The 26,835-nt window shown below is 36.2% G+C and overlaps 1 protein-coding gene across 1 annotated transcript; it reads left to right on the top strand.

Moving 5' to 3' along the window:
* Window positions 1–225: 225 nt before the first annotated feature.
* On the top strand, window positions 226–25,137 carry opn7a (opsin 7, group member a). The gene is made up of 6 exons (XM_084092048.1): window positions 226–629; window positions 6,866–6,950; window positions 17,929–18,091; window positions 20,484–20,611; window positions 21,208–21,542; window positions 22,501–25,137. Exons 2-6 carry the CDS (start codon window positions 6,866–6,868, stop codon window positions 23,143–23,145), a joined length of 1,356 nt encoding a protein of 451 aa, XP_083948174.1. The 5' UTR covers window positions 226–629; the 3' UTR covers window positions 23,146–25,137.
* Window positions 25,138–26,835: the final 1,698 nt, after the last annotated feature.

Below are 26,835 nucleotides of genomic sequence, written 5' to 3'. Positions count from 1 at the left end.
TAATTAAATGCAATTTTTTCCTCCTTTGTTTTCTTCTCCCTTCCCCTTCCTTTTTGTTGCGTTTCATTCTTTCCTCTTCTGTCCCTTCCTCCTTTTTCATATCCTTCCTTTTCATCTCTGTTAGTGTCTTTCCGTTCCTTTCCATGCCTTCTCTTTTCTTCTTTATTATTTGCTTATTGCAATTATTCATACCATCAGTTTTGAAAAAAAAAAAAAGAAAAAGAAGAAGCGCACTAATAAGTTTCCATATGAACGGGAATGGTGAACCTGCTGTCCCAGTAGAATCCAGTGTGTGTGTGTAAAGGCACAAGACGAGGCTGCAGTCGTCGTCAAATGTCATATGTGTATTTCCGAACCGTTGAGCGCACCATAGTGGTGGGGTCATTCACAACTCATTGTGAATCACTCAGGATCACCTGCACGTGCATTTGCGCGCACACAGTCTTGCGCAAAAACTCATCTGATCACCGGAAGGTCTGATCTCGCTTTTGGTCTCCCACGCGCATCCACACGACTGCGCGTGCCACCGCGATGTGGGTCCGAACTGAGGAGCTTTGACGAATGATCACGGATAAAGCGGATGAATCCCTTCGGCTTCCCGAGGAGAGGCGAGGCTGACGGCTGTCACGGTAAGAGGGGGTGATGTTGAGTGGAAGAGAGCAGTCATGGTTCTTTGAAACCACTTTGCATTAAAGGAATTTGCCGAGTGATGGCATCGAATAGGTCCCAGCAAGCAGGTGCATGTAGATAAATAGCGCGCAAAGGGAACAGGTGTGGAAGCGTGAGTTTGGTGCCGAGACGCTCGCCCGAAACCCGAGGGTCTGCGACTATTCCGCTTTTCTCTTCAATTGTATGGTTTAGTGATGGCATTCTGCACGCATTTACCCCATACACTTGTTGATTGGTTGTAATCCAAACTCATGTGGTGTTTTCCCAGGCTTTAGTTTTGGTCTTATTGGTGAAAGAAAGAAGCTGAAGGCTTGTGCGCTTATTGGCTGAGTTTTGCGCTTTCTCTTCGCACAGAGACCGGTCAGTGTTGTAACACATTTTTTCTTAAACGTCTGTATCTCAGTGTTATTTTGCACTGAATGTATCAAATTGTATTTAATTTCCATGTTGCCAATTTTATAAATCCACAACTTTTCATAAACTGCGTAAATTATTGTCAAACACAAAGAGTGCTTTTATAATCAACCCCACTACTTGGGTGTTTGTAACACCAAATATACATGGACATTTTACAGTTTTCAAATTACTTTATTGTGGCAATCAAATGTACTTATTTCAAAATAATTATCACCTCCCTCATCAGCTCGTTGCATCATCAGCTCATTTCATTTTAATTCAAAATGATAAACTAGTTTTCTGTGATGGGTAGGGTTAATATACAGTTTGTACATTGTCTTTAAGAAGTCCCCACAAAACATAGAAACCTGTGTGTGCCATTTTGTACAATCTTTGTGTACATTACACTGTAGCCTACTTAATTTTAAGGCAACCCTTTTTTTTTTTACTATCAACTTGGGTGTTTAAGTCATTTCAACTTAAATTACATTAAACAGACTTTTTTTAAATGAGTTGGATCTAGTATAATTTAAAAAATGGAAAATTGCTTAACTTATTTTGATGAGTTAATGCAATGTAAAAACACATGTTGTCAAAGATGCTAGATATGTACATAATTACAACCCTTAATGTCTAGTCAACCACTATATTTTTAAATCTTTTTTAACATGTAGATGAGAAGTGGACATTAAATATTACAGTATGTATGTTTTTCAGTTACAGTATGTCATTTAAAATCCATTAACATATCAAATTGTAAGCCAGGTGTTTCTCACACAGAGACTTACATGTTATCCTGTCACCTCAGGGGGTGAAGGTCATGTGTGATAGTGATTTCTCCCCATCTGTAGTTCATTTCCCACCCCCTGTGTTACAACACTCCCTGCTGCTGCTGCAATGAAACTTTCTTCAGCCAAAGCTTACTGAAACAGAAACCAACAAACCATACTATGATATTTTTTTGTTATTACTTTGCTCATATTAATATTTAAAATATTCCAGTAATCCAATACCTCCTATTTAATGCCTTTTCCTTCCAAATCTAAAGTTTTGCTATAGTGCGTTCCCACTGAAGTTCATTATTAACAGCCTTTAGCTGTGCCTGTGGTCTGAGCCTGGAGTCTGCAGACTCAACACTCATAGATGAAGAGCCCTGGGAGGGATTCATCATGTAACACTTTCTTTCCTCCTTCACCTGTCCCTGACTGCAGCCCCTCCTTCTATCAATATAGTAAATTGACACGCATTCTTATGGTGATTTTAACAGGTCAGCATATTACTTAAGTATATTACTCTGATGAATACATGAGAGTGCCAGAAAGTGGGGCATATCAAAACAGACAGGAAAGCATATAATACTTAATGCAATCCGTTTGTGTGATTTATAATCAGGAATGTTTATGGTATTTTGGCTGTCTTGCAAATCTAAAAAAAAAAAATATCTTTCTGTACCTGTTAATAATGTACTTAAATCAAGCTTTGAAAGTCACACAGTGATTGACCCTTACAGTAAGCCTTTTGTTGGGTTTTGTAGTTCACTCAAACAAGGGTCTTTAATCTTTCAGAACAAGGCAGAGAATAGAGACCAAAATTGAGCGGTGGAACAAGTGCTGGATTAGTTTGAGGTCAATCAGCGATTGGCAGATTTAAAATACCGCGTTTGACCTGCTGAAAACCCTTGCTCTAAAAGAAATGAACTTTCCCCCTACAATAAAAGCTGCAAGCGAAGAAATCAAGACAATTTTACTCTTGTCCTAGTAATGAACTATTTATTTTTCATTTTACAGTGCAGTTGTACTAGTAATATGTTTTTGTCTTAGAGTTAATAATAATAAAAATGCTATTATTATCAGAGTGGAATAAAGTTACAACAGATTTGTTGGGATAGATGGCTGAAATGTGTTCAAAATCTTTGAAAGCTTGTCTTAATGCATTATGGAGCCTGTGAATTGTTTACATAAATTTAGAGTCGATGAGTTATTTGTTAAAAAATTAATTAATTTAAATTACTTAAAACAGTTATTTCCTGTGTTTTTACTGTTAATTTGATATCTTTACATTCAAATTTCAATCATGACATTTCAGTCAAATCAGATCCTAAAACCAGTGTGGACCGAGACACTGTCTCAACTAAAAAGCTCAGGCAAAAGTCAATGCAAAGACATTTTTCTTTTTACTGTTCAATTTGATCACTGAAAAGGCTCTCTGGTAATACTTAATAAGGTTCATTAGTTAACATTAGTTAATGTATTAATTAACATTATGAGCAATACATTTGTTACAGTATTTATTAATATTTGTTAATGTTAGTTAATAAAAATACAGCTGTTCATTGTATGTTCATGTTAGTTCACAGTGCATTAACTAATGTTAACAAATACAACCTTTGATTTTAATAACGTGTTAGTAAATGTTGAAATTAATATTAACTAAGATTAATAAATGCTGAAGAAGTACTGTTCATGTTAACTAATGTTAATGAACCTTATTGTAAAGTGTTACCGGCTCTCTTAAATTTGTCCTCAAAGTGCACCAGAACTGATGCATTTAAAATGTACAAAACATTTTTATGGGACCCCCTAGGCCTAGGGTCTGAAGTCCCCCCAGCATATCTCATCCAGTGGGAAATGCCAGCTGACCACTTATCTAAATATTTTATCTCTATGTCTACTGTGGTTAAGTCATACTGATATCATATGACTTTCACAAGACTTGTTACTTATATTTACCACTTGTTTTTCCTCATTAATGAGCTTAGAGAATATCTTTAGAACTGTTGTTTATCATTTCATGGTAAATTCAGGAAGATGTGAGGTGGACTTTTCTCAGTCTATACGTGACGACAGTGCAAACACAAATGACAAAACCACACTTTTTTCTTGGAATCGACCATAAATTCAGATGGATTTTGAATCATTGCGGCTGACTGGCTGAAATGCATGCCCTGAGAGTGGTTTAGAATACATATAGATTGAGTTATGAATGCATATCTGGAGACATGAAGACTTTGTCCAAGCCAGAACAATCTGATGGAGACAGCCCTGTGGTCCCTCCTTTTATTAAATCACAGACTGAGACCCCAGACCTTTCTCTTGTGAACGGCACTGCATTCATACGTATATTCATGAGTCGCTGTGTGTGTGTGTGATCAATGGATGACTGTTTGACTGACTGATCCTCAGTTGTCAGCTGATGAGCAGCAGGTGAATAAAAAACATTCTCTGATTTATCACCCTCTGTGTGTGTTGGGATGAGTGTGTAGCCTCATAGAGTTTTACAATTTGAGCTGTGAGCGTTCATCTACTCAACATCAATTATGCTTATTTCAGATTTTTTAATAGCCTAATAAACTGAGAGCTTGGCAAACTAAGGCTTGCGTACACAGTTTGCCTGTCCTTGTGTCCTGTTGTCATTAATATTGCTCTTTGCCTAGCAGGCTAATACAATATAAAATGTCTTTCACAAACTCATGCCCACCTGTGTGTGTTTTGGCGGTTAAAAATAATCTTGTTGCAAAGGTGTGGAGTAAAGTCATTTTGGAGCAGAGTCTAGTTTTGTTAATTCTTTCACTTGGTTATTACATTTGGCACAGGGCTGTGCGAATATTTGCCGTTAATAATAACACTTTGAGCGCAGTGATGAGACTCGACAAAGATGAATGTGTGTTTGTGTGCGTGAGAAGAAAGATGTCAAACTTTAATGGCAGAATAGAAGCGAGTGTTCAAAAGATGTTGATGATATCTGTCATTTTTACAGGCAAAGGTGGCGCTCATTTATATATTCCTATGAGCAAACGTTCTTCCAGTAATTTTAAAGTATAAAGTGCTTAGACTAGTTTTGCTTGTTAGCCTTCTTTTTTTTTTTTCAAGACTTGTAATAACTTTTTAAAGTCAGTTCATGACAACTCTCGGAATAGTTTTAGCGTGTTATTGAATATGGCAATGTTAATGTATTTTGTTTTGGTCGACTATAGATCTGCTGCTGCTGTTGATTATTGCTGCTGCTATTTCTGCAGAGCACTCTCATTGGCTGCAGGATCAGCAGAGACCAATCAGCTTGTGCCATGCAGTAATGCTGCGATTGCTTGTACAGTAGATTGCATGTAAAGGATTAAACTGAACCCTATGGAGTTTAATGGCTGAACTAGATATTTACATGAAAAGGTTGATAGGTCTTATTTGAATTTAAGACTGACTTGACTGCTAGCTGTTCAGACTAGTTCTTAAGACACTTGAATTTGCGTAGAAGGAAGTGTAGGTCTGGGATTTTCAATCTCCGGAGAGGTTTGTGTGTGCAGACTCAGCCTTTCGCTCCACAACTGATCAGTATGCTGCATGTGTGCGTTTGAGGGAAGTAGATAAGGAAGAAGGGAGACAAAAAGAGGGAGAGAGATGGAATATTTATACAGATGTGATTTAAAGAGCCTGGCAATTAGCCTAATGGAAGTTAAAGGCTATACACAGTTTTTAACAATCATTCACAACTGTTACTCTCAGCAAAGCATGCTTCTAAAAGGGTCTATAGAGCACACATGCACACGTTTATAAAACAAAATTCAGAGAAATATGCTCCAGATTTACTAAAAAGGAGATTACTAGGAAGGCTTGAGCAGGCATTCCCGAATGTTTTCTGAAATGATTGTACAAGATAAGGAGGCTATGCAATAGAAGAATAACTGTCAGCATATTTTTACATAGACAATCACCCCATTTCCTTCTCTCTCACAGTCTCTCATCTGTAGTAGCTGTGTTTGCAATCATCCATTTATTTTGAGAGCCAGATCATCTGACTCAGAGCTTTGACTCGTTTATTCACACATCTTCGCACAAAACTTTTCTAGTGAACATGACAAGGTTGATGTCAGGATTAACTGTGAAATGTGTAACAACTTTAATTGCATTTCCTTGGGAATCAAACCTATGATCCATTGCTTGCACTACATGAAGCCTATGCTGGACTGATCGAGCTAAACAGAAATGCAGTGGCATATGTATTTTCTTTGAAATGCATAAAGCATTTTAGAAAAAATAAAATAAAATACCTAGACAGTGAAAGCTTATAATATAAAGCTTTCACTGTGTAGGTATTTTTTATTTTTTATTTTTTTCGAAGGTAAGCCTGCGTGCAGATTAGGCTAATTTTCGGCTATTAGACAGCCTAGTCATCTTATCGTTTTATTTTGGTATTGCATCACTCATAGCTCTTAAACGCGACGTCTGTGCCATTCTTATCAATGACAGCGTAATCTCGTATCTCCCCACTCCCAAGTCATAAATCTCGTATCTCCAATTAAACATGATTTTGGGGAAATGTTGTGTTAATGTTGGTACACAACAGTATATGATAGCAATATAAGGTATAATACCAACTTTAACGATACAATGTTTAATAACTCGTTTTATATGCCGTTTTTTTCAAAGTCATGCACATTGGTTGGCATTTAAAAATAAAACTTTTTTAAAGCATTTTTACCCTTTTACACAAACAGTCAAATTCATTAAATAATGAGACTTAAGTTCAATATCCCATAAATTATATCAGTAGTAAGTTATGGGGATATGGCACCGATTCCTGACTCATTCCCAGATATGTCAAAATAATGTACTCAAAGAATGAGGCAATTCATTACAAACCCATAGCAGTCTTCTGTAATCGACATGTAAATGTGTGAGCTTGATATTCTCTCTCTCTCTCTCTCTCTCTCTCTCTCTCTCTCTCTCTCTCTCTCTCTCTCTCTCTCTCTCTCTCTCTCTCTCTCTCTCTCTCTCTCTCTCTCTCTCTGTGTGTGTGTGTTTTACAGATGCGAGGACTGGACAACAGCAGCTTCCAGTCTAACATCCCAGTGGCTGCTGACATCACAGTGGGCGTGGTTTACTCCCTTTTTGGTAAGAGCGAGACTTCATTTATTTTTTCTTCTGCATTCTCATCAAGTTTGTTCTATGAACCATAACCGAATTACAGGTTTTCCATCTGCCGCTGAGAGAAAGTGTGGACTGGACTGCACTTGCAATTGCATGGCAGTGTTCTGGCATCCTATGCCCTTAAATTAACATAAGTGAGTGAAACAGTGCACATGTGTACAGTTCTGAACTCAGTTTATATCTCCAGTGCTGGATGTTCTTTAATGGTATATGATTGTTCTACACATACAGGTGATAGTAAGTGATACGGGTTAGGTTTGTGATTATCAGAACGCTAAAATGAAATTGTAATTGCTGACATGCAATGCATATATGTATTTTAAAATTCATATAGTGTGTTTTGCCATTCTACAATTGCTAAATTAACTTGGCCTTTAGTGTACTTTGCAAATTACGTCATTTCTAAAATAAATGAAATAGCCTATGTTATTCTACTGTTTTTCTACTGCTGATTTTTCATGCGGTTTTATATAACCTCAAATTCTGTTTTGTGAAAATGAAATAATTACACATGTGCAGATTGTTGGTTATGGCCATGATGCGCCTGCACATGTTTAAACCAAAAGATTCTTATGTGGCTGTAAAAAATATTTCTAATTGATATTAGGGGGTAATAAACTGATCAGATAATATTTTAAATTAAATGTTCCTGTTTCCACAAAGCATTTATTTTGATTTATTAAGTTTTATTTAGGATCCTGCAGCATTAATACCCTCAAAGAAATTGATTATTTTGGTGTCTTTTAGTTAACTTTTAAAGCAAATTCGGCAGTTCAAATGCATACAAAATGTCGGCTATATGTTCCACAATAAAGTACTTTGCTGTGTCCTTTCTGTTTGATGAATGGTTGGATTGAAGGTAACACCTATGCCTGCACATAAAGCTTGAACACAAGTGGAAAAAGAAAAAGCTTGAGCACTACAGAACAACTTACAATCATCCTTGGTCTAACTGATTTATTTATTTGTTCACTTTTTTGTCAGTTCCTTGCATAGTTCATTGCAGCGTGATTAAAATAATTAGACATGTGGTTGATGAAAGTGTTCACTTTTAGCATCATAATTACTGATGAGTTCAGGACAGAAACAATGGAGGTGGATTGAATGCCAGAATACTTGTGTGCCAAATGCTAATTGGCTTTTTGCAATTCGACATACAAAGCATTGACCTTCTCCTTTCTTCGGTGTCTTTTGCTTCTCGCTCTCTTTTGTTCCCTCTCGTTGCATCTGTACTTGATTCTGACCATTGAACCATCAAATACTTGACTATTGAACTGTATTTTTTACATTTGCCCTTGGCAACATTCCTTTGCTATTTAATGTTTAATGTCTCATATCACTTATACATTGTAATGGAGTCTGAGTCTTTAATTGTTGATTGCAAAGAAGAAAAAGAACGGCATTTGAAACATACAAAAGAACATAAAAGGAAAGTGGAAGGAAAAAAGTACAAAGAGGCAAAGGAAACTTGGTACTGTTATGAGTTTTAGAAGATTGCACAAGTGTGGAAATTGTCAGCGACAAAGATGTCAAATCAATAGGCAAAGTGTAAAAATTTGCAGTTCAACAGCATGGTTAAAATATTAATATAAATTTATAAATATAATTATTCTGTGTATATAAATATATATACATACACAGAATAATAAAAAAAATAATTCATTTTTAAATAATTAATATGGCCATTCATATCACTATACGTTATATTAAATAAACTAGCTAACAATCCTGTGTTAGGGTTTTCTGAAGTTTTGACTGATAATTTGAAAATTCTGATCTTTTCTCTAAAGTCCACCATCCATCTCTCAGCATTTTCTTACTCTTTTTGAAAGTTGTGGGAATGCAATAGTGGAGTAATGTGAAAAAGGTCCGTTAGTGGAAGCTTTATATACTTTACAAGTAACATAAAATCATTCTAAATTTCCATTTATTTATTTATTTGATAAGATGCTGTACCAAAAGGGATAATGTACAGTCAGTCTGTCCTCGTACAACTTTACAGGGTGATACAAGACAACCCTGTCAGGTTAATTTACATGATACCTGTAATGGGAATTTAACCATGGCGTATTTTATTGATGAAATAACTCAGTGTTACATGCATTAAAGCTTAAGTTTATCGCCAAGGTTTCAGCCTTCAGTTGTGTGCTTGCTGTTCCTTTACAGAAGGGCTCAGAGCGCATTTGAAGCTAGCCAATATCAGCTTAAATTTGATGAGATGACAGTATGTTTCATGATCTAAAGGTGGTTTGCTGATCATTTCTGTCAAAATGCTTAATAGACCAAAAATGCATTTTATGAAGTAATCTAACCAGCTGAGTGAGTGTGTTCTCCAATCTGATTAAAGCGGATTTAATAATGCTGAAATCTGACAGGCAAGGAATATTCCTTCAAATCATTGTTGTTAAGCCTTAAAGCCTTAAATCAAATCTATAATAATGTAAATGGTTGGAACATCTGTTTAGTAATCTAATATCAATCCAAATGTTTATAATTTTGACACACAAAAAAGTATAATCTTATATCAACCAACATTAAAGGTGAAGTAAGCGATTTTTCAAAAAAGTTGTCAGACCGAGCAGCACAACAAACGTAGCCAATCAGCAGTAGGGGGCGTGTCCACTCATTGTGGAGGAGAGAGAGCAAGAGGGAGTTTAGAAGAAAGACTGTAGAAAGAGATGGCTGAGAGACATTACAAAAGAGAAAAGCTCAGAGGAATATCACTGGAAAATGAAGGTTATAATCAGGCAAGAGCTTTAGGACCCATGTTAATATTAGAAAAGCTTTCCAACACTGGAGAGACCTGAGCGGGAAGACCTGAAAACAGACGTGGAGGTTGTGTTGTTTCTGCTTGATATGAGTAACATTGATTTTGCAGTTTCACAGAACCAAGATATGCTGTTGTTGTAATGTTAGCTACAGCAGGACAATTTTGAGTGTTATTGTTTGTCTGGAGCTGCTGCTGCTGATGGAGACCAACAACCAACTCTTGCTTGTATATACTCTTGTGTACTGTAAGTAATTTTTTTGTGCTTGTCATTCGTTCATCATCTTATTTTCTCTTTACTTCTGCTATGATAAACCGACATCCACTCTTGCATTGCGTGTGCAACTAAGGTCAGCTAGTGAGAGCTGTGCAGGTCAAATTCTCTGCCCTGCGCTGGAAACTGACACTAGAGAATGCTGTGTTTAGTGTCCTTGTTAGCGCGCAATTCAGGGAATGACATAGCCTACGGCACCAACAGGGCTTAATTTGAGCCGTAACACGCCGGAACATGTTCCGTCACCTCCGACATTGGATCCGGAACCTTTTTTATTGGATCCGGCACCTCCTGTGTCACTATGGAAAATTAATTGCCTAAATGAAAAAAATAAAATTAGCCTACTGTTTGTGTAGTGTTCAATGTTTGTGACACATGACTTGCGCGCTTGTTGTAGACTACTAGTTGAGATTGCTGTTCGATAGCCTCGATCGTTTCACTCAGGGGAAAAATGTCAAAAAGACAGAACAGTTTGCTTAACTTTTTCAAATACGCTGGCCAGTCAGATCCCAAACCAGCAAAAATTGTTTCCGCTGATCAAGAATGTGGAGACCACGGTGGACACAGCAGTAGCCTCATATCGACATAATATCTCGTTATTTCGACAAAATAAGGGGACATTCTAATCTGCATTAATCCACATTAAGCGTTCTTATAATGGTTTTCTATGGGAGGAAAATGCTTAACGTGTAATTGCGTTCATATTCTGGGCTCATCTGATTTTTTTGTACATAGCATAGCCTACTTTGTTATGATTTTAGTATCATAATGATTAATAAAAGCACGCACAATTATCCGTGAACTTGATTTGAACAAATGCCTTTCAACTTGTGTGTGCAAAATTCAGAATTAAATGAATGTGCAGCAATTTGTACAAATAGAGAGTATGTAGGCCTACTACTGTATACTGTTGTAGCCATTAAAAAAGCGCATTTAGTTTCATATTTGTTAAAATATTGTAATGTTATTATTATTTTTTTTCATTTATGTTGATTTATGAAAAGTGAACAGCACAAGTAAAGATAGGATGCGCAATATGAGACAGAGCGGGTCAGACATGATTTTGACCACTTCATCAAGTTTTGTTTTGTAGAAAGCATTTCTTTAAAGTGAATTTCGTTTTGTATAAATTGTATCTTAATTTTAATCAATTTTTCATCAACCAATTGTCTGGATTTAATTAATAAAAAGCAAATATAACAGACAATCATGGAGGCGCCCGCGCGGTCACTTGCACTGCACGTGAACTGGAGCGCATCTCATCCTAACTTAACGAAACTCAGTGTATGCCTCACACAGACATGAGAAATACATCAAATACACAAAGCTTGAAATGTCTTTAAACGAAATAATTCAAAACGAAAAAAGAAAAAGGCTACTCTCTGATTATGTAATCCATTAGGCCTATTTATTATGTGCATTTCTCTCTATGGCGCGTTCACACGGAGATGGCGATCGTCAGCTTCATCTTTGCAGCGAGTCTACACTGTCAGAGAAAACACTTGTTTATTAATAAAAATCAGTGCACGCGTCACCGGATTTACAAATGCACATCTTGCTTGTTGCACGCACACATATTATGTCGAAATAACGAGATATTGTGTTGAAATAACATTATTATTAATAATAGCCTAGCCTACATCTTTTAGAATATTTGATTGAATGCTGAATGTTGCGCTTGTTCAATTTAATAAAATTAAAACTTTAATTGTGATCATTAACATAACTGAATATTAAATATTTAGTGGCCAAGTTTTGCGCAGCTCCCCCCGTCAATGATCTAGCACCCCCTCAGCACATGCGTTAACAATTCTCTGGCGCCGCCCCTGCAGAGAAGCTCAGTGTCATTATTTTTTTTCTTGTTCCGTTACCTCCAACCCCCGTTTTGAGTCGCCGGATCCACCCCCCCCCCCCCCCCCTCTGAGCTCCGGGACCTCACACTTTTCAAATTAAGCACTGGGCACCAAGCTATTTCTAATGGCTTGTTTCTGGCCACAAAGTTGTCATACACAACAGCAGCCCTTCCAAGAATTGAATAATTGGCTTTTCACTAAGTTCCATCCTCTTGTTTACTGTTGCTCGCTCAGCTTTACAAAACTAGAGATTTCTGTGAATAGCATGATTTTAAGTAAAATTTGCTCATAAAGTGGTGAAAAAACACACAAATAATAACTATTTATTATATATATATATATATATATATATATACAGTCCCCTCCAAAAGTATTGGAACAGTGAGGCCAATTCCTTTCTTTTTCCTGTAGACTGAAAATATATGGGTTTGACATCAAAAGATGAATATGAGACAAGAGATCAACATTTCAGCTTTTATTTCCAGGTATTTACATCTGGATCTGATACACAACTTAGAAGATATAACTTTTTGTTTGAACCCACCAATTTGCTCATCTGACCAAAAGTATTGGAACAGATTAACTTAAAATAGATTAAAGTGAATAAGACTTAATATTTAGTTGCAAATCCTTTGCTTGCAATAACTGCATCAAGCCTGTGACCCATTGACATAACCAAACTTTTGCATTCTTCTTTTGTAATGCTTTTCCAGGCTTTCACCGCAGCCTCTTTCAGTTGTTGTTTGTTTTTGGGGGCTGCTCCCTTCAGTCTCTTTTTAAGCAGGTAAAATGCATGCTCTATAGGGTTTAAGTCTGGAGATTGACTTGGCCAGTCTAAAACCTTCCACTTCTTGCCCCTGATGAACTCCTTTGTTGTTTTGGCACTGTGTTTTGGGTCATTGTCTTGCTGCATGATGAAGGATCTCCCAATCAGTTTGGTTGCATTTTCCTGTAAATTGGTAGACAAAATGTGTCTGTACACTTCTGAGTTCATTTTGCTGCTGCCATCATGTGTTACATCATCAATGAAGATTAATGAGCCCGTCCCAGAAGAAGCCATGCAAGCCCAAGCCATGACATTACCTCCTCCGTGTTTCACAGATGAGCTTGTGTGTTTAGGGTCATGAGCAGATCCTTTTTTTCTCCAAACTTTAGCCTTTCCATCACTTTGGTAAAGGTTAATCTTTGTCTCATCAGTCCATAAAACTTTGCTCCAGAATGTTTGAGGCTTGTCTCTGTACTGTTTGGCAAATTCCAGCCTGGCCTTCTTATTCTTCTTGCTAATGAGAGGTTTGCATCTTCTGGTGTAGCCTCTGTACTTTTGTTCATGAAGTCTTCTGCGAACAGTAGATTGTGATACCTTCACTCCTGCCCTCTGGAGGTTGTTGCTGATGTCACTAACGGTTGTTTTGGGGTCTTTCTTTACAGCTCTCACAATGATTCTGTCGTCAACTGCTGATGTTTTCCTTGGTCTACCCATTCGAGGTCTGTTACTTAGTACACCTGTGGTTTCTTTCTTTCTCAGGACATTCCAAATGGTTGTACTGGCTATGGCCAATGTTTGTGCGATGGCTCTGATTGATTTTCCATCTTCTCTCAGCTTCACAATTGCTTGTTTTTCACCCATAGACAGTTCTCTGGTTTTCATGATGGTTACACGTCTAATTATAAATGCAGTCTGCACAGGCAAAACCAAAATCTGAAACTGAGCGCAGACATTCAGTGCTATTTATTGTTTGAATAATCAATGTAATAGGACACACCAGGGCAACAAAACACACCTGCCAGTCACATGTTCCAATACTTTTGGTCACATGAGCAATGAGTGGGTTCAAACAAAAGATTGTATCTTCTAAGTTGTGTATCAGATCCAGATGTAAATACCTGGAAATAAAAGCTGAAATGTTGATCTCTTATCTCATATTAATTTTTTTTTGTCAAACCCAAATATTTTCAGTCAACAGAAAAAATAAAGGAATTGGCCACACTGTTCCAATACTTTTGGAGGGGACTGTATATATATATTTGAGAATGAAGGCAGACGCATGGTTTAATGCGTTTTAATGCATGCGTTTCTCAACATTTAACATTTGGAAAATGGAAAAATATAATGTTTATCCTCTCTGGGTACCATGTGACACTAATATATTTCCCAGCATATTTTTTGAATAAATTATGTAAATTTCCATCCAAAAACACAGGACTGCGGCTGACTTGTTGTCAATGACTTTGCAGACAGTGTTTGCACACAAAGCTACCTCACAAAACTGATTTCAGACAGACTTCTGAGGCAGCATAATGCTTTAATGATGTACAACAAAATAGAGAGAGAGCTTTTGTGATTACTAAGCAAATATTTAATTACTACAATACTAGTTTCTTGCTAGAAATGGAATCAGAAGTTGAAAAAGTGGTTCAAAAACACTTTTACACAGAAGCCGCCCACCAGCCGCAACTTTCAGAAACTTTTTTTTTTTTTTAGCTCAACTGTCACAGAATCGAACACACAGCAGTGGGATATTATAGATACACTCAAATTCATTTTTGCCTCTTGTTAAATTTAATTAATTAAAATAAGCAAAAGAAACACAATTGTTTAATATTTTGTCTTAATTTGTGTTCAATCAACCTAATATATTTAAAACTGAAGTTTACTTACTTAATTTGTGTGAAAACTACATGAATCATTTTTGTTGACAACTAACTGGGCAGTGGATCTGTAGTTCCCAGCATGCTTTACAAGGGACTGCATTAGGAGGGTAAATTTAGGGATTAAAGTGTTATTGTATGTGTTTTTCTGTAAATGGAAAGATGTTGTTAGTTAATGTTAGTGTTTAATATTCACTTATGTTAGAAACTTAGAGGACTTTCTGTAATGTTTTAGAATTTTGTGGTTACCATTATGCAGAAGAGTGGCGACTGTGTTTAGTTTAGGGCTGTGGGCACTCAGTATACACTATACATGAATTAAACCTCTTTTGCAGACCTGCATAAATAATATTAAATATTACTCTGTGAAAGGTGGTTTTAATTAAATTGAACACTAGTAGCTTCTATCATTGGAAATAACTGTAGATTATTTACTGTAGATCAAATTAGCTAAAATTAGAATGTTGGCGATTTTAGGCAGGGCAAAAATTAAATGTAGTCAACCTGACAAAACTTTATCTAGCAGGAATGACTAAATTAATTTAAGTTCATACAACAATATTACAGCAAATCATTTCAAACAAATTAGATTTTGTTGGAAAAATGTAATTCATTTTCGTGGAAAAGTTTTCCTTAATTTAATCAAGTTTCTCTCAACAGCTTATTTTTTTGAGTGTAGCAAAGGACACATGCTGCCTTCAAAAATCAATCAAATGAAGGTTTCAGGAGACAGGATGAATCCGACTTGCCTTGTCGTCCTACCTCTATGTGCTGCCTGTGGGTACGGCCTTTTTTCAGCTTTCGGACACAGACATTGTGTAAAAAAAAAAATCATTCATGTAGTCTGCAGAATCTTCAGTGATTTCTAAATGTAAATATTCAATAAAATATAGTCAGATTGCTAATAACTACAATGTTTAAAATCAAGTTAAACACCATATTGAATTTAATGCAGATGAAATTGAGACTGTGAGGTATAGAAGTACAGTCTTTTCAATGGCATGCACTGTATAAAGGTCCTAGATCACGTAATTTTCACAACTCACAACAGAACTGTTGTATGGAACTTTTCTACTGAAAGTTTTTTTCTGAAAGACATTTCGTCTGCCGAACAATCAGATGTTTGTTAAACAACAGTGCAATACATTGAACATACTTATTCCTCACAGCCTTGTTTTCATTCCTGTCAAATATTAAATATGGTGCTACCCTGACTAAGGTCTATACCAGTTAAGTGTAGTACTGCTAACAATGCTAACCAGTTGCCTGCTGAATCTATAGAGCTTAGCTATTTTAGTTATTAGGTAAATGTTGATACATATGTGATTCTCGCTGCACAATATTTCTTGCACATTCTGTGATTAACATGCCAAACTGGTTCAGACATAAAAAACAATCTGAGAGATTGGTCTTAACGGAATGTTTAACCAATCCCTAATATACACTTGAGCCAAACCATGAATGTCTTTAAAAGCAGCTAAACGACAATATTTTGAACTCAATTCGTTGCTTAATCAGTAGCTAATGAAGGAATGCCAAGATTGGAGTTATATAGTCCTTCATATTTGTAAATAATCTGGCACAGCATTTTTAACAAGTTGTTACCTCGACAGAGACAACTGACATACCCCTGCATGTAAAGCATTACAATAATCCAGTTGCGAAGATATAAAAGCATGTATAACTTTTTTGAAGATCATTACTTGATAAAACCTTTTTCAGTTTTGCAATCCTTCTTAATTGAAAGAAATGCTATATGACAGTCAAATTTGAGATCTGAGTAAAAAATTACACCCAGATTAGTGGCATGACTTTTAATGCAGGATGTGAACTGTCCCCTGCACTTTACTGAAGTATTTTATTTATTTTTTGCAGTGAATTACAATTTTTGTCTTTTTGTCATTTAACATTAAGTAATTGGAATTCATCCATCATTTCAAATCCTCAAGGCATTCAGCAGTGTATTTTCAACTGCATTATTTCCTGCTTTAAAAGTAAGATACAACTGATGTATATACAGTTGAAAGTATGATTTTTATAACAGTGATATGAAATGCCTTGTTTATTAAATGACAACATGTAAAGGGGGAAAGTAGTGGCCCTAGAATAAAGCTCTGAGATACCCCATAAGTTATAGGAGTAAGAATCACAGTTCCCAAACTTTACCATAAATGTTCTGCACTTCATGTAAGAGAACCAACATAAGGCCACATCATTTCCCCCGACACACAGCTCAAGGCAATCTAACAGAATAACATGATCCAGCGTGTCAAAAGCTGCACTCAAGTCTAGCAAGACAAGGCCGACACAGTTTCCATGACCATGGTAGCTTCTAATAAAATGTCATTTAGCACCCTAATAAGGGCAAACTCAGTAGTATGGACGGCTTTAAAACCCGACTGAATCTTATCCATGATATTTATCTCAGCTAAGAATGAAGAGAGCTGTCAGAATACAACCTTTTCTAGAATTTTTGCTATGAAAGGATGTTTAGAAATAAGATGGAAATTTTGAAGGCCAGAATGGTCCAGACCGGGTTTCTTTCTTTTTTTTGATGGGACACCACCCTGAGTCAGACTTTTGTTAATAATTGATCAAATACATAGACAAAGTATCAAAAATGAACATCATTTGAAGATGATGTGACTTTTAATGTACACATAATCTCTTTGATCTCAGTCAGTGACATCATCTTAAAGGCTCTAAACGAGCCAGCGGGAGCCACAACTTCACAAGCTGGAACGCGGATCGAATACCATTTACTTTATTAATAAAAAACTGTAAAACCCTAAAAATAAAAATACCATAACAAATGCATTGCTCGTTTTTAGTTCATGTTAGCTATTGCATGAGCTAATGGGACCCTATTGTAAAGTTTTACCGTCACGTTTGAAGTACACTATAAAAATTATATGATTAAAAAGTTATGACAACATGTTTTTTACATTGCATTAACTCATCAAAATAAGTTAAGCAATTTTCGACTTTTGTATAAGTTATACAAGATCAACTCATTTTTAAAAACCAGTTAAATGTAATTTAAGTTGAAATGACTTAAACATCCAAGTTGATTGTACTTAAATTTAAATTTAAGGCAGCAACTTTTTTGTTTACAGTGTATGTGTAATTTATGTAGCAGAACAAGTGTGAAAGCCTCTTTAAATAATGTTATTTTATAATAAATCAAAAACGCCTGAAAAAACACATCACTAAAACACCAGGTTTTGGGATGAATGCTTCAATTGACAAATATCTTTTCTGCAACTTGTTTACTTTTTATCAATTCAATTTATAAATTCTGGATTAGGTCCAATATGTTGGCTGATAAAAATATGAAGCTTCAGAAAGATGTTCTGCCACATAATACAACAAATTCATCTCACATTTTTTGTCTTGCAGGTGTTTGTTCACTATGTGGAAACAGTATGCTGCTGTATGTGTCCTACAAGAAGAAGCACCTGTTAAAACCAGCCGAGTTCTTCATTATTAACCTGGCCATCAGTGACCTGGGCATGACCCTCAGCCTCTATCCCCTCGCGGTCACCTCAAGCTTCGCTCACAGGTACCACAAAGAAGGAAAAACTAAAAACTAAATAAATGGGGGAAAAAAACATAGGAAAAGGGGGAGTTTGAGGACCTTTTTAGACCACACATAAGCAGCATGCAAGCTGTGCTGCAGCATAACTGTAACATCAGGAGACCCCTACATTTTTTTATATTGGGGGTCCTTAGTTTTTGATCTTAAATTCTATACATAGAAGACATTAATCTCATGAGGACATCTGTAAAAATAAATATGCATGGCTCCTCAGTGATAAAACTCATGCTTTTGGATGAAGATAAATTCATGGTGGAGGTGTGAGTTTGTGATCCTATGAACCCAGAACATGAAAATGGACACGGTATTGGCTTAAATGGGTTTCTGTGTAGCGTTTTATCTCTCAAAATGATGGATGTCATTTTAAAAATGTGGTTACTTTGTTTATATGGTCAAAAAGGATTTTGGATTGATCCCCTCCTAATTTAGAGATGTGGATTAGGACAGCAAGTAAATTATCACATGACCTTGGTGTTTATAAAAAATAATAATAAATAAAAACAGTATGTAATTTGGCAGAACTTTTTTACATGGGTGGTGGAAGACAATTTTGGATTTGGACTGCAATAAAATATCGACTAACCCCCTGTAAATGTTGAAAATACCTTATGTCCGCATGAGAAACAATTACCATATGAATAGGGCTTCAGAGTTTGTAAAGTTTTCATTTTTTTTCCTTTTCTTTGCTATCTCCTTTTCTTTCTGTGTCATTTCTTTGTCCCATACACACATACTTGGCTGTCACTTCGCTTTAGCTTATCATGTTACCAAGGCAAAATGGTTCATATAAACCAAACCAAAAAGGCACAGGCACACACACAGTACATACAGTTCAATGCTCCATGAAGAGGTTACGGGAAACCGGCCGGTAAACTCAAAGATAATGGTGATGTAAGCAGTCATGTAAAGAATGCTGTAGAAGACAGACCCAATCCAATAGCTCCTTTTGCACAGAATGGCTCTGTCTACAGCCACAGCCATCAAGGTTAAACTGTCCTTTACTCCAAACTGTGGTTAAGAATGACAATTGCAATTACTAGTTTGTTTGACTTCATGCTGCATCTGGAATGTAACTCCAGTCAGAGATGTAGCCTACAAGACATTATGTATGTCTTTCTTGTTTTGTGGCAGCGGTGGATTGCACATCAGGCAAACAAACTCAACCCATTACAAGAGGAGAATGTCCTTTCATTCACAATTTATTGCACATTTGTTGGGTGGCTGTGAAAATGCATCTAATCATATAATCGTGCATAGCACAATAAATAAGTAGGAGAAAATAAATGATTCCCTTATATTTTCTTGTTGACTTCAGACATCAGTCCAATCAAACTCTACAATATTTTGGCATAAATTCATCTGTCACTTGGTTATGTGGATTATACTGATACAATACTTTGCCTATGTTTTTTAAGCTGGTAAATCACATGTATTCTGTTGTGTTGTGTGCGTTTACAAAATTATCACTTTTCCTGTCCAGTCTGTCATTTGCATTTATGCCTTTGGCAGATTTTTTCAATGTCCATTGCTTTTTACATTTTTGCCAGTGTGTGTGTGTGTGTTTCCTGGGAATCAAACCTATGACCTTTGCATTGACCCTAGTGCTATGCTCTTCCATTTGAAAACAGGAACGTCATATACGTATTATCATGAACTGCATTAACCCAATAATGTGTAAAATACAAATTGTTAGGTTAATGCAGTTCATGAGAATATTAATTAATTTCAGTTTTCTGTTTTGTTAACATTTTATATTTTAATGTGTTATTTTCATTTATTTGTATTAATTTCAATACATTTTGAAAATTTCTTTATTTTTAAATATAATTTCTATTCCTTATTCTTAAATGATTTTATACGTTTATATTACTCCTTATCGTGGCTTTACGTATAAAAGCCATTTCAATTACCAAATTGTCTATAAAATTTGCTATATAAAAAAACTTGCCTTGTCTTGTTTTAGGGCAAAAATATAGCGGTTTTATTAAATACATTTTGCAATGTAAAAATGCTGATTTGGCAAAAAAGAAGAAAAAAAAGCAAGAGAAAAAAAAGCAAAAGCAACCTAGACAACACATGTAGGCTATGTCTAGGCCACATACATGTGTTAAAGGGGCTTAATAGGTCTGGAATTGGTAAATGACATCGATTCTGTTTTCTTAATTTTTATGTCAGCCTGCTGAAGTTACAGGGTTTTGAGATGATGTTAGTGGTTATATGCAAGCAATCTTCAGTTATGTTTTGAATTTTATTTGTTTTATATTGAAATTACTTCTGAATGTTACATCAAACATCTGTCCTTGATCTTGATCTCTATTTTGCTGTTTCTTATGAGTGCTGTTTCTGTTTTTTGCAGGTGGCTTTATGGAAGGACAGTGTGTGTGATCTATGCCTTCTGTGGTGTTCTGTTCGGGATCTGCTCTCTGACCACTCTCACTATACTCAGCACTGTTTGCTGCCTCAAAGTCTGCTATCCACTTCACGGTATTCATACACTATACATTCTAGTTTTTAAATGTAGTGGTGTCCAAAAGTCCACTAGTGAAAATGCATCTATTTCGCAAATGTACTATTTTTTTGGTTTAATGTCTCAAATCAACACACAGTACTGGTGTTTCGTTCCTGAATAAATCAGTATTTTGTGAACACTTCAGTTGAGAGAATGATTCAATTACTGGCTTGTTTTGTTCCTCAATGAATCACAGTTTTTAATGAATCATTTGAATGGACGATTCAATGATTTGCTCATAAAGATGGCCCTGTCATTTTTAAAAGTTACTGGGACAAATTGTAATTTTGGTGGAAACGTGGCTTAAGTGTGAACTCGCCTCAGTGCGGGGAAAGTTTTCATCAAGGGTGCATATTGGCTGCAAAGGGGGGTGCTTGTTAACACCCTAAAATTACCAACGTAACACCCTATAGTCTTGTGGACTTAATGGACACCCACATTGTCGAGTTCACATAAAGTGTGCCATTTGGGACAGGGCCATAGTCACTTAAAAAAATAATTATTGTGCCATTAATTCTATTCTATTCTATTATTTTCTATTATATTATAATGTATATATGTGTCTCTGTAGGTAATAGGTTCAGCTATGAGCACGGCCGTGTGTTAATAGTGTGCGCGTGGGCCTATGCTCTTGTGTTCGCTTGCTCCCCTCTCGCCCATTGGGGGCAGTATGGTCCCGAACCCTACGGGACGGCCTGCTGTATCGACTGGTCCTGGTCCAATGATGACTCAGTTGCCAGCTCCTACACCTTTGTGCTCTTCATCGCCTGTTACTTGCTGCCGTGCGGCATCATCATTGTCTCCTACACACGCATACTGCTCACGGTCCGAGAGTCCCGCAGAGCGGTGGAGCAGCACGTCTCAGTGCAGACACGCATGGGCAACATCCAGGCAATCATAGTGAAGGTGCAGTCTTCATTTTTTACACAGGCTACTGTTTTAGCAGTTTTTTTTGTCTTTCGATGATAATATCCTCTTTAATTTTTTTATTATTATTATTATTATTATTATTTTTTTTACAATTAACAAGCATTTACAAAAACTTTTCAAAAATTTAAATATCAAGATTTTTTGCTTTGCCAACACAAAAATAAATTAAATGTTTAAATGTATTAAACAGTTATTTTAAAGCTGCATTCCGTAACTTTTTTTGGGGTTGAAAATTATCCAAAATAAATTTTGAGAAAGTACATAACCAGCCAGTGTTCAAAACTATCTGCTTGCCTTAGCTCAATTCAAAACGGTAAGCTTGTAATAATGTTTTTAATTCCAGTGATACTGGTGGATTTCCGCGGGAAATTTGAGCATGTCTTTGCGTCATTACGTCACATCTGTACACATAAAGGAGGAGTCTCGGCTAGTTGGCTATATTGCGTGTGAGGATGTTGGAGGTGGAGATTTATAGCCTTTTCTCACAGCACTTGATATAATTATACTTATCAATTTGATGGCAGATCCAGAAAGGTTCAAATGACAAATGGATACTGAAAGACAGTATCCACACCGGCGCGGTGACTGACAGCCGCAATTCTCCTCAAAACATTGGATTCATCCGCGCTGTGCCGTGCCGAGGCACAACCCACGTAAAATAATTGCAATTGCAGATTTCGAACAGAGATGGCGACAAAGAGGAAAAACTACGGACTGCAGCTTTAAATTGGTAGAATATTTCACAATGTTACTGTCTTCACTGTATTTTTTATTTAAATAATTGTAGTCTTGGTGAGCATAAGAGAATTCTTAAGAAAAATCGAAATCAACAACTACCCAACATACATTTGAACTCCTTCAATACTGTAAAATGATCTCATGATGTAAGTTCTTCATGACGGATCTTTCTTGATCTCTTTCTGTCTTTCCTCAGCTGAGTGTGGCGGTGTGTATAGGATTCTTTGCTGCATGGAGTCCATACGCACTGGTGTCTATGTGGGCGGCGTTTGGCCGTTTTGAGGACATCCCGCCCTTGGCCTTTGCCATCCCTGCGGTTTTTGCCAAATCCTCCACCCTGTATAACCCTCTCATCTACCTCTTGCTCAAACCCAACTTCCGCCACCTCCTCTGCAAGGACATGCGCTCCCTGCGAGGGGTTTGCGTGCACCACTGCCTGTGCCAGTGTTTTCCCCGCCCATCACTGGCCCTCAGTCTGCGGCCCCTGCGGCGACGAGGCCAATCCATCTCAGATTCAACGGGGGGGCCTGTAGGTCCATATCACTGCCCTTGCGAGAGGTGCAATGACCCGTTTGAGCAGTTTAAGCAGTACCCACGCCGCTGTCCCGTCAAAGTGAACACTGTGCAGTTGTCTCTGCAGGACAGCACCGAACCTGAATTGGAGCCGGAACAAGAACCTAGAGTGATAACAGAAGTCAAACCAAAGAGCCAGTCAATGGAGTGTAAGAAGTCTGTGCGGGTGATCGTGAGGGGGCGGAAATGCTCCGAGATTGACAGTCTGGAGATCACCTTGGAAACAGTGCCTGCTCACTGCAATGCTGCCAAAAACACCAAGCCGTAACACCTGAGCCTATGCATGGGTGTGTGTTAATACTCGTGCTGTATTCGCTTGCCTCAGAGGGGAGTAAATAGACTTTCACATTTGCCTCAATTAAGGCCCTGAGAACAAATTTCTTTCAGAACAAATTATTGTGTGTATTGACATGTCTGCAATGGAGTGCAATGATTGTTTTGTTATTTTATTTCTTATGGACAACTGACACAATATATGCATTTTTTAGCACATTGAATTTTCAAATGAAGTGTTATGCCTTCTTAGCTACCTGCTGAGGGAACAAACAAGTCGCTTTGATAAACGTGAAGGTGTACGTGTTGGAGAAACCTCCTTTCAAATCTCTGTAAGTGATATGCTTCAAATTTTGACTGTATTAACGTCCATGTTTATATTCATTCACACTCATGTAGTATCTACACTCTTAGAAGAATAGGTTCTATCTACCTTAAAGGGTTCTGTAAAGCTCTTCATATATAGAACCTTTTAGGTGTTCCCATAATGGGATCATTTTATGGATTTGACTTAAAAATAAATAAATAAAATAATTGAGAACTACATGATACATATTACACACATTAAGCCTTCAAAACTGGAAAATGAGAAAGAAAATCACAATACTGCTTCATCTGAATACTTCCATACTATGTAGTTTGTGAAAAACACATGAGCCAAGTAGTTTGTCCGAAATCATAGTGTTCATAAAACAGTATGCAAACAGTACCTTCAATGGCATTCAATGGACACTTTACTATCCCATGAGGCCACGGGAGATGATTTGCGAATGGCAGTGAAGCAACGCAACTGATGGCGTTGGTCACATGAGAGTGACAATATGACGGATGTACGTCCGTATTTCATTCATAAATCACATACAGAAATGTTTTAACGTAAAGTACGTTTCAAATCAAATGTAGTTCCTACTACATATTATGCGATTTTGGATGCAGCAATGGAGACCAGTTTGTATATGAAGCTGTAAGGGCACTCATGTGGTCGTCACAGTATGCAAGAGAAAAAAAGTGTTGTTTAAAGGACAAAAATATACTTTTGATATAAAAAAAAAAAAAACATGCAAAATACATTTTAATCAATGATATAAAATATTTATGTCCAGTGAATTCTCACTCTCTGTTGCCAAATGTGGCAAAAAGCTCATTTTCGACACCATTATTATTATTACACATCTATTTTGTGTGTATCGTATGTGATTGCTACAAGGATCTGCACTGTAAAAAAAAATATTTTTATGATTTGTCATCACAACTTTTTATCTTTTGTCAAATTAATCTCCTTCATTGTATTAACTATTTTTTTTAATTATTATTATTTCACTTATCTTAAAATTTTAAGGCTACCAGGTATTTTACTTTAAGTTAAACCAACAAAAAAAAATTACAGTGTGGGTGTTTGCTTATCTGAACAGGGATTCAGGGAAACACTGAGTTGACATCCAAAATAATTTAAAAATATGAAGTATATATGTGTGTTATAGTTGTGTGTTGAACCTCTCAATTTTTCAAGTCTTTTTTATTCAGTCTATGCGATCTCTAGATTACAGAATCTTTGTACAAGTATAATTGCACTGTCAGCTTCATTCAGTTGCCAACAAAGCTCATTTGATTGGCACAGGCTCTTTAAATAAGATGTACCACATATCATATGCCATATGCGTTTTTGTTATTTATTAAAATTATTATCATTATTCCAATCAAAAGAATTTTTGATATAAGCTATTTATTTAAATTCACTGCATTTTCTTATTTATAAATTCCATATTTATTTAATTATTTATTTATTTGTTTGTGCATTTTGATCAAGTCAAAATATATAGATACATATATCCTGTGGAAAGAACCTTAGTCTGAAAGATCATTAATACTGTTACTTAAGTGAAACCCTTTAAATGTGACTAATGTCTCCGAGTGATGTGCATTGCATGATTGGAGGAATATAATTTACATCAGCCCCATCGTATCGGTGCTGCTTATGAACAGTTAAAACTTGGCTTTTTATTCTTTCTTTTAAAGAAGAGTAAAATAAAATGACGAAAAGTTATGATGTGTCAGTCTGTTTTTGTTTTTTTCCAGTGACAGTCAGACAGCAGGTACATAACACTTCACACAAATAAGAAATACAACTAAAAAAATAGTAACAATCAGAGGTGGACGAAGTACACAACTTCCTTACTTGAGTAAAAGTATAGATACTACTGGTCAAATATTACTCCGTTACAAGTAAAAGTTATAAAGACCTATTTTTACTTAAGTAAAAGTACAGAAGTACTCATTTTTAAAAATACTTAAGTATCAAAAGTAAAAAGTAAATGTCAATGCATTGTTTTATTATTGTTGCATTGTTGTATGTAATACTTAAAGTACCGTATGTCTCTGAATCTACGCCTGCACTTATATCAATATCAAATTTATTTCTAGAACACAGTTCCACAATGGTTTCGGACACCCAAATGGCTGTTCCCTCAAATATTGCCCTATTTAAGGTTTTTTGGCTTTTAGTATGAATATGTTAGCCTTACTGTTATCTATAAGCTAGTGTGCTCCAAAAAAGTGACAAAAGTCGCATTTAAAAGACCAAACCCAGCGTTGAAAATGAAAATCAGGTTTATGTCAGAATCCAATGTCAGATTGACGTTGATCTCCAACGTTGGACAGACGTTGTATTGTGGTTGAAAATGAAAATCGGGTTGACGTCAGAAACCAACATCAGTCGGGTTCTGATGTCAACCCGACTTTTATTTTCAATCAATATCCAACGTCAATCTGACGTCGGATTCTGATGTCAATCAGATGCAGGGTTCTGTCGTCAACCCAACTTTCATTTCCAACCAAAATGCAACCCCTGCAACCAAAATCATCCACTGACTGATGTTACTTTCTACTCAAGGACCTTGACAGGATTGTAGTGGAGTAAAAAGTACGATATTTGTCTTTCAAATGTAGTGAAGTTAAAGTAAAAAGTTTCCAGAAAAAATAATACTCAAGTAAAGTACAGATACTCAAAAAGTGTACTTAAGTACAGTACTCAAGTAAATGTACTTTGTTACTGTCCACCTCTGGTAACAATGGATATTTACTTTTTAGTAACTTCAACTTAAAAACTAAAACTTATTAAAAAGCCAATGAATACTTATTTACAGTAGTAGTACATTCATTGTGAATGCATACTGTTTTGTGCATGAACTTCTGTGTTGTGGATAAAGAAATAGTGAGAAACTAAGACGTGGCAAATCTGATGTGAACCTCTGTGTCTGCGGATGTGTTTGGTTTGATCATTTTTTCCGCACTGTTTTGAAGTGCTATTTTAGTAACCTTGTCTTGTTTCTTTTCATCTGCCATGTTTATTGACTGACAGCATGCATGTGAAAGCTAATAAAAGTGCTTTTGCGTGTGAATTTCAGCTGAGTGAGTCAGAAGTATATGTGGCCATGAGCATTTTGAGCACTGAATATTTTTTCCATAATCATTATATTTTATAACCATGCTGTCAAAATCTTATTCACTTTTTTCATGCTGAGTGAATAATATGTTCTGTCCCCTACAATGCAGCCTTTCTGCATTTGTACATCATGAAGACATTAATGATTATGCCACCAGTGTGATCCTGAAATGATCGGATAATTGCATATGGATAGATTAAAAAAATGCACATATGATAGTTTCATGCATGCATGTTTAAGGT

The sequence above is a fragment of the Abramis brama genome, assembly GCF_963993115.1.
Source record: "Abramis brama genome assembly, chromosome: 18".
Lineage (NCBI taxonomy): Eukaryota > Metazoa > Chordata > Actinopteri > Cypriniformes > Leuciscidae > Abramis > Abramis brama.
The sequence above is the reverse complement of the archived record's forward strand: the minus strand, read 5'-3'. Positions and strand labels throughout refer to the sequence as shown.

Excerpts from the sequence above, each read along its gene's own strand:
- opn7a (XM_084092048.1), top strand. The coding sequence starts at position 6,866 with ATGCGAGGACTGGACAACAGCAGCTTCCAGTCTAACATCCCAGTGGCT. Across the intron at positions 18,092-20,483 it reads ACCTCAAGCTTCGCTCACAG|GTGGCTTTATGGAAGGACAG; the intron begins GTACCACAAAGA and ends TGTTTTTTGCAG. Across the intron at positions 21,543-22,500 it reads TCCAGGCAATCATAGTGAAG|CTGAGTGTGGCGGTGTGTAT; the intron begins GTGCAGTCTTCA and ends GTCTTTCCTCAG.